The sequence below is a fragment of the Aspergillus steynii genome, assembly GCF_002849105.1.
Source record: "Aspergillus steynii IBT 23096 chromosome Unknown P170scaffold_4, whole genome shotgun sequence".
NCBI classification, from domain to species: domain Eukaryota; kingdom Fungi; phylum Ascomycota; class Eurotiomycetes; order Eurotiales; family Aspergillaceae; genus Aspergillus; species Aspergillus steynii.
The window spans coordinates 1,846,215-1,862,374 of record NW_020194401.1 but is presented as its reverse complement, the minus strand read 5'-3'; the positions used below and the strand labels follow the sequence as shown (position 1 = coordinate 1,862,374).

Genomic DNA, 16,160 nt, shown 5'->3' with positions numbered 1-16,160 from the left:
CAATACCAACTAATGGCAAATCATCCTAGCTCCGTTCCAAACGGAGAGATACCGTACCATACCCGAAGGGCTCAAAAATCGTCGACAATAATCAATCCTTAACCACAATTTCGTAATTCTGTTCAAATAATATTTCTGGATAAATTATTCTACTAGTATAATTTTTTATTTTTATTTTTTTAAAAAAAGGGAAGTCATCGCGTGTACCAGGCCGCTGGTCATTAATTAAGCTTTGGAACGGAGGTATCAGCCCTTTGTCGAAGCGAATCGACGAAGTGGCCACTGCGGGTTCGGGATAATTCATTATTCATTACACGTATCGTACGGCCATGGATTCTTTTGCCGGGATCTCTGGGATCAATCGACAACGTCCCTGGATTTTGATGCCGCCTCCTCTGGACGGTGTCGAGCATGCAGTATGGATTAAATCATCGTGAGGGAGGGTGGAGGACGTTCCAAAAAATCAAGCGGAGTATAAAGATCTCCGGTCGGTCTGGTTCAAGGGGCAAAGAGGAGAGATCGGGAGACTCCCGTCGTTCTGCTGTGTCGGCTCTATACCTATCAGGTTAACCTCCGCGCATCTCCTCGTTTACGACGACGGAGTATACCCGCCAGGCTATAATTAACATTAGGATCGATCCTCCTTTTTTTTTTTTTTTTTTTTTTTTTTTTTTTTTTTTTTTTTAATTAGTCCTCCCATCACTAGTAAAAAAAAAAAAAAAGAATTAAAAAAAAAAGAAAAAAGAAAAAAGAAATCCCCCCATCACCTCAGGATTATTATTTTTTTTAATTATTTCTTTTTTATTTCTTTTGATTTTCTTTTCTTTTATTTTCGAAAATAATTATCATTATTCCCTGCTCCCCACCTGGCCCAGCAAATCCTCCCTCTTCGTTCTTTGTCTATAAACCCCGTTCTTTCCTTCCCCCCTGTTCCCATTCTCATACCCCCACTTGTACCTTAACGTGAGTGTGGATTCGGATTGGGTCTCGAAATTGCCTGTTCGCCGTCTGCCCTACCTAATCTCATATATGGTTCGCCTGTAGCCACTTAATATATCTATCTCTGGCCTCACCTCTTCTACTCTCTTTCTTTTCTTACCTCCAATTCTTCTACACATCCAACCTTCTCCAAACACCTGACCTACCTCACCTTACTTACGTCTCCCACTCCGACACCTGACATCATGGATCTCGCCAGTCTCATTACTCCGGGTCCCGATCCCCTCTACAAGCCCAGGGCTTCGTACAGCCCTTCTGCTGCGGGCTCATACTTCCAGTCGGTCCCGACGTCGTACTCGCGCACGCCGCAACCGCCTCTCTCTCCACCCGTGGACGATGTCCCCAAGTGTTCTCTCCCTTCCATCTCCTCTCTCTTGGAAGGCGCCGACGGTGCCGCCATGCACGCAGCCAGTATGTTAGCTCCAAGCTTGCATTGCGCAAGTGACAGTGCAACGCGATTCTTCCCATTGAATGTCTGCTAACGACATCTCCCCTGTTTAGAGCGCCAAAGAACTACCCCGCCATTGCACGGCGAGGCAGAAATCCGCTCTCAAGCCAAGGTCCGCGAGACGTTCGCTCCCAGCGGACCTCAGACCAACATGCCACCCACTCCGCCATTGCGACCTGGCTCCGGCTTCCACAGCAATGGCCACTCTCCATCCGCTTCTTCGGTCTCGGCCATCAGCAGCACCGCGATCAAGACGGAATCCTACCCCCAAACGCAGATGACCCTGCCTAGCCCCACGGACCGGTCTTCGATCTCGAGCCAGGGCTCCGTTCAGCATGTTCCCAGTGCTCCTTACGTCTCTCCCGCTCCCAGCGTGGCTTCCTACTCGTCTCCCATCGACCCGCCTGCCTCGTCCGCTGTATACTACCAAAGACCCGGATCCTCGGGTACCTACCAGAGCGCGCCCGCGCAAGCCGCTCCTCTGCCGCCTGCCTCCACCCAGCAAATGATCCCTCAGGTCGCCAACGCCTGGCAACATCACCACTACTTCCCTCCCTCCAGTGCCGGGGCATTCCAGCAGAACCACGATCGATACATCTGTCGCACCTGCCACAAGGCCTTCTCCCGGCCTTCCAGCCTCCGCATCCACTCCCACAGCCACACCGGCGAGAAGCCCTTCCGCTGCACCCACGCCGGCTGTGGCAAGGCCTTCAGCGTACGGAGTAACATGAAGCGTCACGAGCGGGGTTGCCACACTGGTCGACCAGTGGCTACTGCCATTGTATAAATTATCTGGCAGGTTGAACTTGCCGACAGAAAAACAGCAAAAAAGAAAAAAAAAATCCGAGAAAAAAGAAGGGAAAAAACCACACATTGAAAGTCCTGCAAATCCATCCAGCGACTTCCTGCTCTGCTCTGATTTGTTTTGATGATACCCTCTTGTTCATATTGTTTTCATTTCCTGGTTTTGTTTCTTGTTTCATGTCCCCTGCAACTTTTTATCACAGGTGGATAAGGTGTCTCGGGGAACTAAACATGGATTGATTTCATCTTCTCTTCGTGTGTACATTTGTTTAAACATTTTTTTATTATTTCTTTTTTCATATGGAAAAAGGGAGCAGAGGCGTCGCTGGAAAGAAAAGGAGGCTGATCTGGGAAAGAATTATAAAGAGGGAACGCAAAAGAAGACAAGGCCATGCATTTCGGAGTCCTGTGCTTTTTTTCATTCACCTCTGCTCTGTCCCATATGAGCTTTCTTATTTTTGTTTTTTTATTTTTATTTCTTTTCCTTTGTCATCTCCTTTGTCTTACATTGATGATGTGATATGACTATTGAACAACATTATTAGAAGAAACCAAATTTCTTGACGATTTAAATCTGTGCTTGTAGACTTATCCTAGTAGAATTCTATACACCTTGCTAGCTGATACATTCTGTCTGGAAGAGCAGAAGTCACATGTTTCAGTCTTTTCTGAGGATTACTCTAGAGAATGTATACAGTACCTAACTCTAAACACTCTGCCTCTACTTTTCTTCCAATCCAATCCATTCGATGCATCCATCACCCCATAACACAATTGAGAAAGCAAACCCCTCTCCCCGCCTCGTTCCACAAAATCACGAAACACCTTCAATCCCTACCGTACCTCCCTAAGTACTTAAAAGTACCAACCAGCACCCAGCTATACAAACCCACCCATACAAGCAAGCAGAACAATCCAAACAAACCCCTCACCCATTGTATTCCTTAGATCTACGAATCCAACTTTTCAGATCCCAGCTCACTAATCACACCCACGCACATCTTCCCCGCTAGGGAAACTCCATCCCGCGACATGAATGGCTGACAGCACCACTGACAGACTTTTGACGTCCAGGTACATCCATACGTCTGCTAAGCAACTGAATAAAGTTAAGTTGAGGTGAGGTGAGTTGCGATGAGCGCGTTCCATTGCCTTTCCATGTTTCATGCTCCCCTGCTCCCCCCGCGCGGATCGAACCGGATTGGTCCGTAAATTGACTCCCTCGAGGTGATCCGTGGTTTGCATTTTTGGGAATTGATAAGCACCCCACTATGTCGGCTGTCTCTGTCTCTGTCTATCTGTTTTTTCTGGGTTGGGGTAGGTTGGAGATGGGGGCTGTGAATTAAGGTTGCGTTGTCGTCTGGGTTGCCAGGTCTGGGGTGGCTGTCCGGGGGAGGTAGGTGGTCGTGTGAGCTCTACTTTTGGGGGGTTTGTTTTTGGGGTTCGCATCTAAGGCTACTTTGTACATGTGGGTGTATGCTTGTATAAACTGGGAATAAATGGATAAAGCAGAGCATCTACCATTCTATGTTATATGCTGTATATGCAGGATTTTGTGTATATACCTCTGCGTGAATCGTCAATCGTCAACTTGGCCGGAGGGCCCGCATTCCGAAAAGCGCATGTGGTCGGGATAATAGTATACCCCCCATCTAAGCGTCCAGGTCCAGGTCCTCTAGGATCTTGTCGAGCTTCGCCATCAGGATTTCGTAGTTGATCGCGTCCTTGGTGAACTCGTCACCTGCCACCTCGCCGTCCAAGGTCCTGATGACAGGTGCATGGTCCGGTTTGGCCGGGGTGAGTTGTTCGGGCGCAGCGTCCGAGGATTCCACACCATTGCTGGCATGTTCCTTGGACAGCTCAAGAGCTTCGACTCCGTTGGTGACTTTGTCAACATTCTCGTCGGCAGCGTGCAACTGCTGCCGGGTCTCTTCCTCCATCATCTCTTCCAGACCGGCATCATCGAACCGGAGGCGGAAGCGCTCCCCTAGATAGAAACGGATATCATCGAGCAGTTCGATGGAGTCGGTTTCCTGTCTTCCCTTAATACGAGCAGCGGATTCTTGGATCAAATCCGCGAACTCCGGAGAGTCAATGTGACCCTCTAGCCTGTATGCGAGGTACCGAGCAGCGAATTCTTCCAGTCGCTGCACCCGGGTCAACCATGCAGCACGGATGATGGCATAGATATCCAAGTCGTCTTCCTCCTCGGTGCCGCGAGTCTTTGCGGCTTCTGCCTGCGACATGTCGCCGCTGCCAAGTGTACTAATCACCACGGCAGCCTTGGTCTTGAGTTTCTCAATAAACAGCATGTCAGCAGCAAACAAGACATCGACAGCAATGTCAAGTGGGAAATCAGCCCTTTCGGTGTAAAGGAAAGTAAGCACGATTTCCAAAACTTCCGGAGAGCAGTCCACGGAGATAATGTTCAGGTTCTCTTTCAGATGGGTCTCGCGGAACGACGACGAAAACATGGTAAGGAAAAACTCAGACCGCAGAAGCATCGCTCGATGACACGGGAATATGACCGACTTCTGGACTGATTTCTTAGAAGAGTCGACCGGCCCAACGGGGATGGTACTTGAATTAGTTCCTTCATCGTTGGGCAAGACATCATCACTGTCTTCATCCTCATCTTCAGGCAGTTCATCCGCCTGCAGCAGAACATCTGCAAAGATGGCGTTATCATGGTTCCATTTGACCTCATCAACCTTGGAAGTCTCAACTTCCACCTTGTTCTGAAGAACATTCGTTCGGAACCATTCTTCCAATTGGTCTCTGCCTTTGGCAACTTCCAAGGTTCGTCTCTGTCTAGCCCGCCTGCGGTCTCCGCTATCCAAAATGCTGTCCAGAAGGCTATTGAATTCCAGGCATTTGGCAATTTTACCAATTCCCACAAAAACCTCCGACTCCGTAAATCCGGTGCCAGGACCCGTCCTCAGATCACGCGGGGCCTCTCCAAAGTATAGATACCTGATCGCTGCCCCAAAGGCTTGGGGCGGGATTGCGCTTGGAAGTTCCCAGGTTACGGTTTCGGGGGCACTTTCCAGTTTGTTGCGGAAATAAGGCGAGCGTGCTGCCAATATGAACTTATGCAAATATACATCCTCGTCGGCCGCCGTGACCACGATGTCCGAGGTCCCGGGGCTATCGCGCGTGAGCAGCGATGAAATATGGGCGGCCAATGGCTGAAGAGGGTCGGTGGATTTCGAGTAGTCATATTCAAGTAGCAGGTTCCGGATGCGATCATTCAATGCGTTATATAGACATCTGCACGCAGATTTGGGCATCAGCTGGACATGCAATTTTACCTCGTGCATAGCGAGGAACGGAACCTGATTACCTTTCTCCTTGGAACGTGTCTCGCTCGCACAATGCGCCCGATTCGAGAAGCAGCTGGACAACTTCATAATGGCCACACAGACTTGCCTTTTCCACAATTCTTGGTCACTAACTAGCCCAAAACCAACGGCTCTGCAGGACGGAATGCATTGCTGGGGGGTCTGCCAGGCGACTTCGAGCCACTCACCAGAATCAAGGGGGTGTAGTCATAGGGATCGCGAGCATTGATGTTGACACCTTCCGTGATCTTTTCCTGGCAAACTTTCAGATCCCCCTTACGACAAGCATTGCAGAGTTCCCGAAACGGCTCACTGAGATCCAGAGGATTGTCATCCTTGATGGTCCCCTCCTTGATCAGTTTCTTCTCATTATGTAAGCTGATCTCCAATTGATCCTTGCGAAGCACGGTCGGTTCTGAATCCGCCATCATGAGACTTTGGGAGGGGTCGTGATGGATGATGATTATGAATTATGATGAAAGCCGCGGAGGTGCGGGACCAAACGGTTATCGATAAGCGGCTGATCACGTGGGGCAGCCATTGCCACAGGGCGCCAAGGGGTCGTTGCAACAAGCGCGTCCTTGCAGCATCTCACGCCAGGATTCACACTGGGGATGCAATACATTGGGCTATAGCTTATTCCTGGCGACCCTCTGGAAGCCAGACAGATCTGCCACTGCATGCACTGGCAAGCTAAACCCAGCATCCAATGTATGACGAGACCGGTGACGCTGCACCCCGGGCCACACCGCCCGCACTGCGCGGCAGCGACCGCCTGCTTCATGCAGCATAGAGTCATGGCAGCGGCCGTTGCTCAGCAACAGCCTCCAACTAAACATCCAGGACCTTCCAACCCCGTGGCATACAGTCTTCTTTAAATCTACAACGCTGCTACATGTCTCGATTTTGAACCCGGAAAATACTAACCATCCAGGCTTTTCTCTTCCCAACCCACTCATAAATGAGCTAGAACACACCTTCACTCCTCTGCTCCCTCGCTTTCTCTCCTCTTCGCCTTTCATCTTTGTCCTCGACCTCTTGCCAGTGGCTAAATTTTCCCTCCCCAACAGCCACGATGGCAATTGCACTCGCGGAGGCCGACAAGTACGAGATACTTGAGAAGATTGGTATGACAGCCTTGTCATGAACATTGTCTGCTTGCGTCGGTGGTCTGTGAGACTGATTACTCTAGGTTGCGGTTCTTTCGGCATCATTCGCAAAGTCAAACGGAAGCAAGATGGCTTCGTAAGAATTTCGAAATTTACTGCTATGGATCCGGAAGCTGACTATATATTTCTCAATAGATTCTGTGCCGCAAAGAGATCAACTACATCAAAATGTCCCAGAAGGAGCGTGAACAGCTGACCGCCGAATTCAATATCCTGAGCTCGCTCAGACACCCGAACATCGTCGCCTACTACCACCGCGAGCACCTCAAGGCAAGCCAGGACCTGTACCTCTACATGGAATACTGCGGAGGTGGTGATCTGAGCATGGTCATAAAAAACCTGAAGAAGACCAATAAATATGCAGACGAGGAGTTTGTCTGGCGGATCCTGTCCCAATTGGTTACGGCACTCTACCGTTGCCATTATGGTGTCGATCCGGCTGATGTTGGGTCCAACGTCCTCGGACCAGCTCCTAAGCCTTCGGGCCTCAAGGGAAAGCAGGCACAGATGACTATCCTGCATCGTGACCTCAAACCCGAGAATATTTTCCTGGGCAGCGACAACTCCGTAAAACTGGGCGACTTTGGTCTCTCGAAAGTGATGGCTTCCCACGACTTCGCCTCCACCTACGTTGGTACCCCGTTCTACATGTCTCCTGAGATATGTGCAGCCGAGAAATACACCCTCCGCTCCGACATTTGGGCCGTTGGCTGTATCATGTACGAGCTGTGTCAGAAGGAGCCTCCGTTCAACGCCAGAACCCATATCCAATTGATTCAAAAGATTCGCGATGGCAAATTTGCTTCTTTGCCAGACTTTTACTCTCCTGAGCTGAAGAGTGTTATTGCGAGCTGCTTGCGCGTGAACCCCGATCACCGCCCCGACACTGCCTCTTTGATCAACCTCCCCATCATCCGTTTGATGCGAAAGGAAAAAGAGGTCGTCGACCTGAGCCGGGCCCTTCGAAAGCGAGAAGAGTCCAGCCTCCAAAAGAACCGAGAAGTGGAACAAGCTTTCGCCAAGATGGAAAAGGAGAAGCAGCAGATCAAGGCTGAGCTTGAAAATACCCTGCGCCGAGAGTGGGAGGTGAAGGCTCGCCTAGAGATTGACCGCCAGGTACAGAGCGAGCTGGAAAGACTTCGCAAGAGGTTCGAGTCGGAAGTGCAAGATCGGGTTGCCTTGGAGGTGGAAAAGCTCAAAAAGAATGGCAACTTCAGGGACGAGTCTGCCTTCCGCTCCAGTCGCTCCAGTCGCTCCAGCCGTTCCAGCCGTTCCAGCCGACGAGGCTCACAGTCATCCAACAGCAATAATGATGACACGGAGCTTCCCTCGAGTACGGACATCACCCAGCTGTCTATGGAATCGCCCGTGGCTAGTAAGCCACCCAAGAAGGAGACCCGGACGCCATTCAACCGCTCCAAAACGGTGGTCGAGTCGCCCGTTGATGTGCAAATGGCCGAGCCATCTCCAATTTCGATTGCCTCTCTCTCGCTGTCGCCCCGTCGTACTTCAGCGACACATTCGGGTAAAAACATCTTTGCGGAGGCCGAACGGCACCGGGCCAAGTGGGAGCCCACGCTTGCGTACTCTGACGACGAAGATGACACGCCCGATCTTCCCTCGCCAACTCGACCTAAGGTCAAGCCCGATCCTTTCAAGGCCCCATCTCGCCCTCTTCTCCGTCAGAACACCGCCGCACTGATGCAGAAGCTGAGCACGCAGCCCCCTCTTTTCCCTACGAATGGCTCTAGACTGCCTCAGGCGTCTGGCCAATCCGAGAGCCGCCACGGCGAAGCGAAGTCCAGGTCACCCCATCGACGTTTGTCAAAGATCGCATCCTCGGCGAACCTTGCTGCTGATGCCGGATCCCCGACCCGCAAGACGGGCACGAAACAACCCCCTTCCAAAGTCAACGGCGGTGGCGAGGATATGTTCAAAGCCGTGATGCAACGGAATATGGGCGGCCGAACCTTGGTCGAGCTTGCTCAAGCACGGGCTGGTGGCCGACCAATTGACGAAGTCAAGCGATCTGCGAGCGACACCCGGACTACGACCAGCATGAAGTCTTCGGTGGAGCGTGATCCTCCTGCTGTATGGGACCCCGAGAGAGACGAAATGCCCAGTCCCTTCCTGGCTCGTGGTCGAAAGGTCATCCGCAACTTGAGGTAATCCAAAACAGAGCTCACCTCACCCATTTCCAACTGTTACGATATTTTTCACTGGTTGATCCGTGAAAGTCACTTCTCACAACCCGAAGAGACGGATGCGCACGCCCCGTGGTTTCGCATTCTAATCTTCCTTATCCCCTCATACGTCTTAATAATTACACATTTCTGGCGTTCAAAGGCCCTGGGTGAATGCATTTTCCAGAGCGAGTTTACCATGCGAGCCATGGATTCTCGATGCATTGATCTCGCGCCGCTTTCTTCTTCTGCGTCTTTATTCACACTTCTTCTCGAAGTGCTCCTACTGAGACCCCCAACACTCCCTATTTCCTTTGTCCTTGATGCTGTGATGTCCCTGTTTCTTTTTGTTTACCCCTTATTCCTTGGAATACTGTACAGCTATTTTTGCATATGACAGCCGGCTTTTTGTGTGGTTATGTTGATTTTGGGTGGTTTTCCTTCCTCCAGTCCAGGACATTCTTTGACCTTTCTTCTCGCATTGGAGAGTTTTGATTCTGAATCATTCATCATCTGGTGTGGTCTTCCACTCGTTTCTAGTCCTGGACGGACTTATTTTCCTTGTTTCGGTGTGGAGTTCTTTCTTCGTCTGTTGCTTGTCATCCCACGGACGGGCGCTCTATCTGGTGGTTTTCTCTTGGCTTAGGCGTTATTGGTCTTGCCCTTTTTCCTTTTTCTTCCTTACGTATGGAAGTACATACTGATTTTGTGTTTCTTATCTTGTTCTTTTCTGGTGACGTTCTGCTATAGAATTGCGGAATATCGATTGGAATACATATATTCGTCGATGATGTCGATTGCTTGCTTCTTTCGCTTGGAATAAGATTCAGCGTAGAAAAGTATTGGGAAAGGAGACATGGACGTAATGTCTTCATATGTTTGTATATTGTACATGGATTTTCTTTGCGGCTTTGCTTTCCCAGAATAGGGCAGCCGGCTGAGACTAGCTAGCTAGATAGCTATAGCTTCATCGAGGTATTTATCTCAATCATGCCTCTTCGTCTTCGACCTCTTCGATCTGCACAGATCTTAGTTCCTGGTTGAACCGCCGTTCTTCTTCCTGGAGTCTTCGCTGGGTATCATCGTCGTCTTCGTCTTCGCCACCTGGTTGATTCGTGCCGTCGTCTCCCCCAGTTTGTGCCGGGCCAGCATTATATCCAGCTTTTTCGAGTCGGTCCATCTCTTCCGGTTCGAGTAGTTTCCCTTGCCCCCGGATCGACTCCTGCTTTGCTCGTACAGCCGCCGGGATGAACTTGTTGATGGCCTCCTGTCGCAGGTCCTTGATCTCCGGCTGGGCCTCGTACACCGTCTTGGATTCCGTGACGGGCGGTTTGGCCGGCAGCGCATGCGGACCACGGGGACCACCGGGGCCAGAGTCCCCATCTCTTCGCCTCTGTTGGTATTGTCGGGGGATAGGCGGCGGCGTGTCCCGGGGCATCGGAATCCGTCGGACTTCCTCGTCCGTCTCGCTGCCGTCGCTGTCCTGTCCAAAGCCTCCTCCGTGGCCGTGGCCGTGTCCATCTCGCCTTCTCTTTCCCAGCACATTAGCCCCGTCTCCTCGTCCGTCGCGTCTCGGTCCTGAATGCTCGAATTTCGGCGCCTTGTCGCCCAGCGCTTCGCGCGCCTTCTGCACGGCTCGTAGATCCCGCTCTAGCGCCCCCAGGAGCTCCTTGTCGCGCGGCCGTAGCTGCTGGCCCGTCTCTTCTACTGATTTTAGGTCGTTGATCTGTCGTTGGATACGCTCGGGGTTGCGGCGCGCGAGCTTCTCGTTCCGCCGGGCCAGCGCATCGGCTTTGCTTTTCTTGAGGTTCTTTTGCTTGTCGAGTTTGCGCTGCGCCGCGGCGGGGTTCATCGAGCGCTCTTTATCTTTGGGCATTTTGGAGGTGGACGGTCTTTGTTTGGGTTGATGAGGGGGGTTTTATGGGAGTTGGAGTCGGAGTGCGGTTGTTTTAGTTGCGCCGCCGGCGTTGTCGATGTCGATTATCGAATAGAATAATAATTATACCTGAAACAAGAAAAGCGCAAGGATTAGCTCGTCAATCCAGTTCTCTACCCTTGAGATCCCCGTCACATCCTGTTGGCATGTCCTCTGAGCAATACGACCTGGGCACAGCTCTACTCGGAGCTTTCTCAGCGCGAGAAACCCGGCGCAAACGCCACCAGTGCATCCCCGCGACAAGAAAGAAAAGGAGAAAAAGAAAAACAGAAAAAACACCAATCAGGATCTTACAGGGTAAGGTGGAAAGCCCGAAGGCATGGAGCCGGCAAAAAAGACGGCTGCGCGCGCGATTTTGCAGCGAGTCAGCGCGGACGTCTCCGAATTTTTGCCCAGGCGCAGGGAAAGAAAAAAAGAAATCGAGGACAGAGGACCAATCAATAATCGGATGGATCGGTCACTGCAGGGTTTAGCCTCACGGGTTGGGCAGCGGGATTTTAGGTCTAGGTTTCCTTGTTTCGCCAGGAGAAAATGAGGAACGGGCGATAGGATGGACGGGATGGAGGGCGTTTGCAGAAGCGCTAAGATGCGGCGGATCTGGGGGCGGTGTGATGGCCGATCGGCGGGGAGAGGAACGGATTGATTGGATTTAGGAGGGTGATAGATGTTGAATGGATGTGGAATGGATGGACCGAGAGACGGAGAGATGGAAAGGAAGAGGGAAAAGGAAGAACGACGAGGCGGAAGAAGTGCCGGGAGAGGAAGAGAGCCCGTGATGCCGGTCCCGTGAGTTCTTCCTGATGTAGATTCTCTGTACCTACTTGGAGTTATACTCCCTTCTCTAGATACTTGCGACCGAGTCCATGAGTAAGGAATTAGCAAGACTCGCTCTTCAGGAACCCTCGAGTCTCTGCATGGCATCACCGCGCATCGGAATATCACCATCGCAAGTATATCCATCGGCAAGGCTGATCCAGGGCGCCCGTCCTCCGCATCCATTCATTCGCTCTCCTCTGGCCTCTTCCTATCCCGAGGCATCCCTGAGGATCTTCTGGATCGAATCGCATGCTCGTCAGTGTAACCCCGACCCATTCACGACCGCTGACCTTCCACCCAAATGTCTCGCCAAGTATCGCTTCTTACAGGCCTTTTCTTTTGCTGACATCGATCCCTTCGCCAGAAGACGAGACGATCCAACACGATAATCCAGAAAACCAAAAAAGGACGGAGACGGACGAAGAAAACCTGGATTAATCCAATCCACTCGCGAGAAAACTAAAATTGAACGAGAAAAAAGAAACCCAGAAGAAAAAAAGAAAAAAAGAACATCGTGCCAAGTCGACTTCAAGTCCCCCTCTCTTTTCCTCTTCTTCCTTCATTTCCTCCCCTGATCGGATTTCCACTTCCTGCACTGGTGTCGGCCATCATCATGAACTTCGGTCCGTCCCATCTCCACACATCGAGATCGACCGGCGCTTCCTAGACACCTGTCGCGGTTGGAGCATGTCTCTGCCGGGACCAAATGTCCGTATCAGCCTCGATCCCCGACACTTCGCTTGGCCTTACTTCCTCCGAGATCCAGATCCTCCGGCAACAACAGCAGATTGCGCTGCAGGGTGGCCATGCCGGCAATGGGATTTCCAGGGGCAGAGGGACCGGTCGAACCAGCAACTCCAGTTCGCGTGCCGCCAGCGCCGCCAGCAGTCACGGTCGATTGTTGTTGGATCCGATGAGCCTCCGAGCGCTCTCTCATCAGTTGGACGCCTTGCAGGAACAGATCCGGAGTCGCATCGATTATGTACGTGCCTTGCCATCATCCCGCTTTTCTCTACTATTGTTCGCAATCCATTCGCCTCTTGCCCTTCCTTCGCGCGTTCTTTGGATTCATTTGCTCTCTTGGTGCTGTTTTGGTTCTCTCCACATTCACCGAGACTTTCCCATGTCGTTGCGGAAATATGTCAGACGACCGATGTTTCACAGAAGCTGTCCCACTTGCATATCCTCATCCTGCCTACCCAGAACCCAGTAAACCTGATTCTAACGCAACAATGTATCGCAGCTCGAGGAACAAATGCAACTTTCGCTTCAAAACAGTTACGACCGCGCCGGAAACGTCATCTGCAACGCCGACGCCGAGATTGCCCGCACTCGCTCGATCCTAGCCTCAATCGATGAATTGGAGAATGAGATGGCGAAAATTGGACACATCAGAGAAATTGTGAAGGCCTACCGTGGCCGAATAGAAGGCCTCGACCAACGTCTGGATCAGGCCGCCCGTCGCAGACGATAATGCGCGCCATTGGTTCTATCCGATCGGCCATACTCGCCGAACCGCACTCTCTTGGATCATGTCCCTGCCATTTCCCTTCTACGTTCATTCCGTCTCTTCTATTCTCGTCCCACCTTGACCCGATGTCTTTGCCCTGGAGGCACTTGCTCAATTCCCTGACGCTCTCTATTTCCGACTACCCACACAATCCCTTGACGCCGACCGATTCCCTTACGTTCCTGGATGATTACGACCATGACTTCACAACACGATACTACCAACACGACCAAGTACACCCATTATCAACCCCCGAAAACCGAGAGGAAACATGCATGAAAACAAACTGCCCTGAAAGGGCAAAAAGGAGACCCACGTGTTTATATACTGCCCTTGTCCTCACGGACCCTGTGTTATTACGACTTATGCCGCCGTTGCAAGCGTTTGATGACTGCTTTAATGCCCGTATGCAGTATGTGTGCTGCGCCGAAGGAGATTTCTCGTTCTTTTTCTTTTCTTTGTCCGTCTAGCTTGGTGCTTTGGAGAGGATCGTTGTCTAAAGACTGAGATACCTGCCTCGCGGCACATTTGGATTTATGTTGAATCAAAAAATCGACAGGAATAAGCATGGTGTTCTCCCCGGAGTTCCTTTTTGTTTGTCACTACCCCTTCATTTTTCGATTTCTTTTTTGTCCTTCTTTGGCGACTTATTTTGTTTTACGAACTTGGATATGCTGCCTCTTGTATGACGTTGCGATTCCCCGATCTGCATTCCCATCCATGTGTTTTATTGAGCGGCTGTCACCCTTCTAGTTACAATGCGTTTGTTCACCGGGATATTTGTCATGACCATAAATGAGAGGGCCCCAGCATGACTGTCGGGCTTTTAATGTTTTTCATTTGATATTGTTTCATAGGGGTTCTCCGTAGCTTTTTCCATGGCCCTGTTGATATTTCCCTGCTGGATCGTACTACTTGAACGAATGTCCCATCAGAAGGATCCCATTAGCCTCAGCGACGACATTGCGAGATAACTCGAAGAACCTGGCCATTTCATGCTGTGTGCCCGTGATTTGATGGTGGTCATCCAATTGTGGTGCTCGAACCTGCACTCCCGCAATACCTGTGCCAAGTGCGGTGTAACACCATGCCAAAGGGGCGAATGTGTTTGTGCAATCACCTTCAAGGACTCATCATGGATGCCATCTCCATGACGACATCCGAGGTAAGACATGTGAATAGTCAGGGCGCTAGAGGACGCCTGATCGAGGTCGACTTCCGCAGCCTAGACAGGCAAAAGTTTGTCGTTTGTGGTCGATTACGCCACTGGCCATGGGAGCTCAAGATGCTGTCGCTGGTTTCTCTGTTGGCTCCTGCATTTTCCGACGCTCTGCCAGCTTCTTGCTTCGTTTCTCTGCTTGAGGGAAACGCTTTTCCGTCCCGCACGTGGTGCATCGTACGACCAAGACATCCGCCCATGGCTTGCTTCGGCCACGGCTGTCATTCCTGATTTCTTGGACATAATTGACACCAGGAACCAAGAGTGTCTCGCAGCGTTTACAGAATGACCGCTTGACCTCGACCGGCAGTCGAAGCTGGGACTTCAAAGACACTCCGCGCATATGAGAAATCAGCACTCGTGAAAGGTTCGGGTTCAGACTAGTCGGTGTTGGAGCGGTAGTTGATTCTTCTTTGATCGCCTCATCGTCATTCACAACTTGCGGCACAATGCGAGCTGAAACAGGCTCCGACTCTTTGTCCTCCGCTTGGGCGCCTTCGACAGGATCTGGGCCTGTAGATCGTCGGGAGGGAATTTCGCCCGTTTGTAGATATGTCGCAGCGGCATGCAAATAATTCAATCGGGCGCGGATGTGGCTGTTCACGCCTCCGGCCACGCCCTTCTTGCCCTTGACCTTCGCCATGTCGAGGCTTTGGAAATCGTGCCGGCGCAAACACGACCGCAAACAGGCCGGGCGGGTAGAAGCTTCGAGTGGCAAAAGACGGCGCTAGGCCCGACAAAGCAATGCTGACAATGAGACCATGACTAATTGACACACGTGACCCGGGCGCCTTTGAACTCTCTCGCCTTTCATCCCTCCCGCGACTTCGCCCTTCTCCCCCAACTCCATCGCCTCCGTCTCTCCTCTGTCTTCACCCCGTTCTTCAATCCATCTCATAGAATTCAAGGAGGGCATTTTTCGATTTTCACGGCCTTCTTGCTTTTCTTATCTCAACTTCAGACCCAGTTTTTCTTTCCTTTTGATCCGCTACCGTAAACTCCAAGCTCTCGCTGCTGCAAAGAAAAGCGCGCGCCGCGACTCTTAGAGTTTTCTTTCTTTCGTCCGTTCGACACAGCTTTAATCTCACAACCAGCAATCACCATGTCTCACGAGGAAGATCTCATTGACTACTCCGACGAGGAGCTTCAGACCACCGACGCGGCTGCCGCTGCCACCGCCGCCGCTCCCGCTGCGAATGGAGATGCCGCCAAGAAGGGCGACTCGGCGGCTGTTGACAAGAAGGGAAGCTATGTCGGTGTTCATTCGACCGGTTTCCGCGACTTTCTGCTCAAGGGAGAACTTCTACGTGCCATCACCGATTGCGGTTTCGAACATCCTTCGGAGGGTTAGTTCCATCACATAATTCTTTTCCACAAGTCTCCCTCCATAGCTCCGTTGTTCCTACGTCCGTCCGTCCATCTCCGCGAGATATATTATATGAAGTCGCATTGGGATCACCTGTTTCTCCGGTTTCGAGCTTTGTGGACGGCATGAGGATATCTTCTTTGGATTCCTTTCCAATCAGACAAAAACGAAAGCATTGCGCCGGTGATAAGAGCTCCTCTGCGAGCCTGCCGGTTTTTGTCTCTTGCTCTTCTCTCTGTTTTCAACAAGTTTACGGTGAGATCAAAGATTTGCAAAGAATCAGTACCGGAGATTTGCGTGAAGCAATTCCGGTTGAAACCGTGGTGTCTTCTTGACTCTTTGTTTCCATCATGAAAACAAAGAAGACAC

General features: G+C 51.2%; 10 protein-coding genes across 10 annotated transcripts; 5 read left to right on the top strand and 5 right to left on the bottom strand.

The window, feature by feature from the left end:
- Nucleotides 1-717: 717 nt before the first annotated feature.
- On the top strand, nt 718-2,313 carry P170DRAFT_436858 (uncharacterized protein). The gene is made up of 2 exons (XM_024849242.1): nt 718-1,410; nt 1,501-2,313. The coding sequence occupies exons 1-2, from the start codon at nt 1,185-1,187 to the stop codon at nt 2,232-2,234; spliced, it is 960 nt and encodes a 319-aa protein (XP_024704546.1). The 5' UTR covers nt 718-1,184; the 3' UTR covers nt 2,235-2,313.
- Nucleotides 2,314-2,436: 123 nt separating this feature from the next.
- P170DRAFT_178360 (uncharacterized protein) lies at nt 2,437-2,824 on the top strand. Its single transcript, XM_024842654.1, has one exon. It carries the CDS (start codon nt 2,552-2,554, stop codon nt 2,774-2,776), a length of 225 nt encoding a protein of 74 aa, XP_024704545.1. The 5' UTR covers nt 2,437-2,551; the 3' UTR covers nt 2,777-2,824.
- A 928-nt stretch (nt 2,825-3,752) lies between these two features.
- Nucleotides 3,753-6,020, bottom strand: P170DRAFT_455947 (ankyrin repeat and BTB/POZ domain protein; the record flags this gene model as incomplete). The annotated part of the gene is made up of 3 exons (XM_024851581.1): nt 3,753-5,521; nt 5,595-5,680; nt 5,781-6,020. The coding sequence occupies 3 exons, from the start codon at nt 6,018-6,020 to the stop codon at nt 3,904-3,906; spliced, it is 1,944 nt and encodes a 647-aa protein (XP_024704544.1). The 3' UTR covers nt 3,753-3,903.
- P170DRAFT_178295 (uncharacterized protein) lies at nt 5,859-6,529 on the bottom strand. Its single transcript, XM_024842653.1, has one exon. The coding sequence runs from the start codon at nt 6,389-6,391 to the stop codon at nt 6,056-6,058; it is 336 nt and encodes a 111-aa protein (XP_024704543.1). The 5' UTR covers nt 6,392-6,529; the 3' UTR covers nt 5,859-6,055.
- Nucleotides 6,530-6,667: 138 nt separating this feature from the next.
- On the top strand, nt 6,668-8,930 carry nimA (serine/threonine protein kinase nimA; the record flags this gene model as incomplete). Its single annotated transcript, XM_024844242.1, has 3 exons — nt 6,668-6,719; nt 6,785-6,837; nt 6,897-8,930. The coding sequence occupies 3 exons, from the start codon at nt 6,668-6,670 to the stop codon at nt 8,928-8,930; spliced, it is 2,139 nt and encodes a 712-aa protein (XP_024704542.1).
- An 887-nt stretch (nt 8,931-9,817) lies between these two features.
- Nucleotides 9,818-11,287, bottom strand: P170DRAFT_436854 (WW domain binding protein 11). Its single transcript, XM_024849241.1, has one exon. It carries the CDS (start codon nt 10,818-10,820, stop codon nt 9,933-9,935), a length of 888 nt encoding a protein of 295 aa, XP_024704541.1. The 5' UTR covers nt 10,821-11,287; the 3' UTR covers nt 9,818-9,932.
- Nucleotides 10,992-12,131, bottom strand: P170DRAFT_178207 (uncharacterized protein). The gene has a single exon (XM_024842651.1). It carries the CDS (start codon nt 11,877-11,879, stop codon nt 11,163-11,165), a length of 717 nt encoding a protein of 238 aa, XP_024704540.1. The 5' UTR covers nt 11,880-12,131; the 3' UTR covers nt 10,992-11,162.
- A 271-nt stretch (nt 12,132-12,402) lies between these two features.
- Nucleotides 12,403-13,164, top strand: P170DRAFT_329031 (uncharacterized protein; the record flags this gene model as incomplete). The annotated part of the gene is made up of 2 exons (XM_024843357.1): nt 12,403-12,678; nt 12,940-13,164. Coding segments are annotated over 2 exons (501 nt in total), but the record flags the coding sequence as incomplete, so codon positions are not given.
- P170DRAFT_178142 (uncharacterized protein) lies at nt 13,033-13,939 on the top strand. Its single transcript, XM_024842649.1, has one exon. It carries the CDS (start codon nt 13,170-13,172, stop codon nt 13,674-13,676), a length of 507 nt encoding a protein of 168 aa, XP_024704538.1. The 5' UTR covers nt 13,033-13,169; the 3' UTR covers nt 13,677-13,939.
- Nucleotides 13,940-14,423: 484 nt separating this feature from the next.
- On the bottom strand, nt 14,424-15,403 carry P170DRAFT_178211 (ribonuclease P Rpr2/Rpp21/SNM1 subunit). The gene has a single exon (XM_024842652.1). It carries the CDS (start codon nt 15,066-15,068, stop codon nt 14,487-14,489), a length of 582 nt encoding a protein of 193 aa, XP_024704537.1. The 5' UTR covers nt 15,069-15,403; the 3' UTR covers nt 14,424-14,486.
- Nucleotides 15,404-16,160: the final 757 nt, after the last annotated feature.

Bases quoted from the DNA above. Each gene is read 5' to 3' on its own strand.
- P170DRAFT_436858 (XM_024849242.1), top strand. From the start codon at position 1,185: ATGGATCTCGCCAGTCTCATTACTCCGGGTCCCGATCCCCTCTACAAG. The intron at 1,411-1,500 runs GTATGTTAGCTC...TCCCCTGTTTAG, and splicing joins TGCCGCCATGCACGCAGCCA to AGCGCCAAAGAACTACCCCG.
- P170DRAFT_178360 (XM_024842654.1), top strand. From the start codon at position 2,552: ATGGAAAAAGGGAGCAGAGGCGTCGCTGGAAAGAAAAGGAGGCTGATC.
- P170DRAFT_178295 (XM_024842653.1), bottom strand. From the start codon at position 6,391: ATGACTCTATGCTGCATGAAGCAGGCGGTCGCTGCCGCGCAGTGCGGG.
- P170DRAFT_436854 (XM_024849241.1), bottom strand. From the start codon at position 10,820: ATGCCCAAAGATAAAGAGCGCTCGATGAACCCCGCCGCGGCGCAGCGC.
- P170DRAFT_178207 (XM_024842651.1), bottom strand. From the start codon at position 11,879: ATGGATGCGGAGGACGGGCGCCCTGGATCAGCCTTGCCGATGGATATA.
- P170DRAFT_178142 (XM_024842649.1), top strand. From the start codon at position 13,170: ATGCGCGCCATTGGTTCTATCCGATCGGCCATACTCGCCGAACCGCAC.
- P170DRAFT_178211 (XM_024842652.1), bottom strand. From the start codon at position 15,068: ATGGCGAAGGTCAAGGGCAAGAAGGGCGTGGCCGGAGGCGTGAACAGC.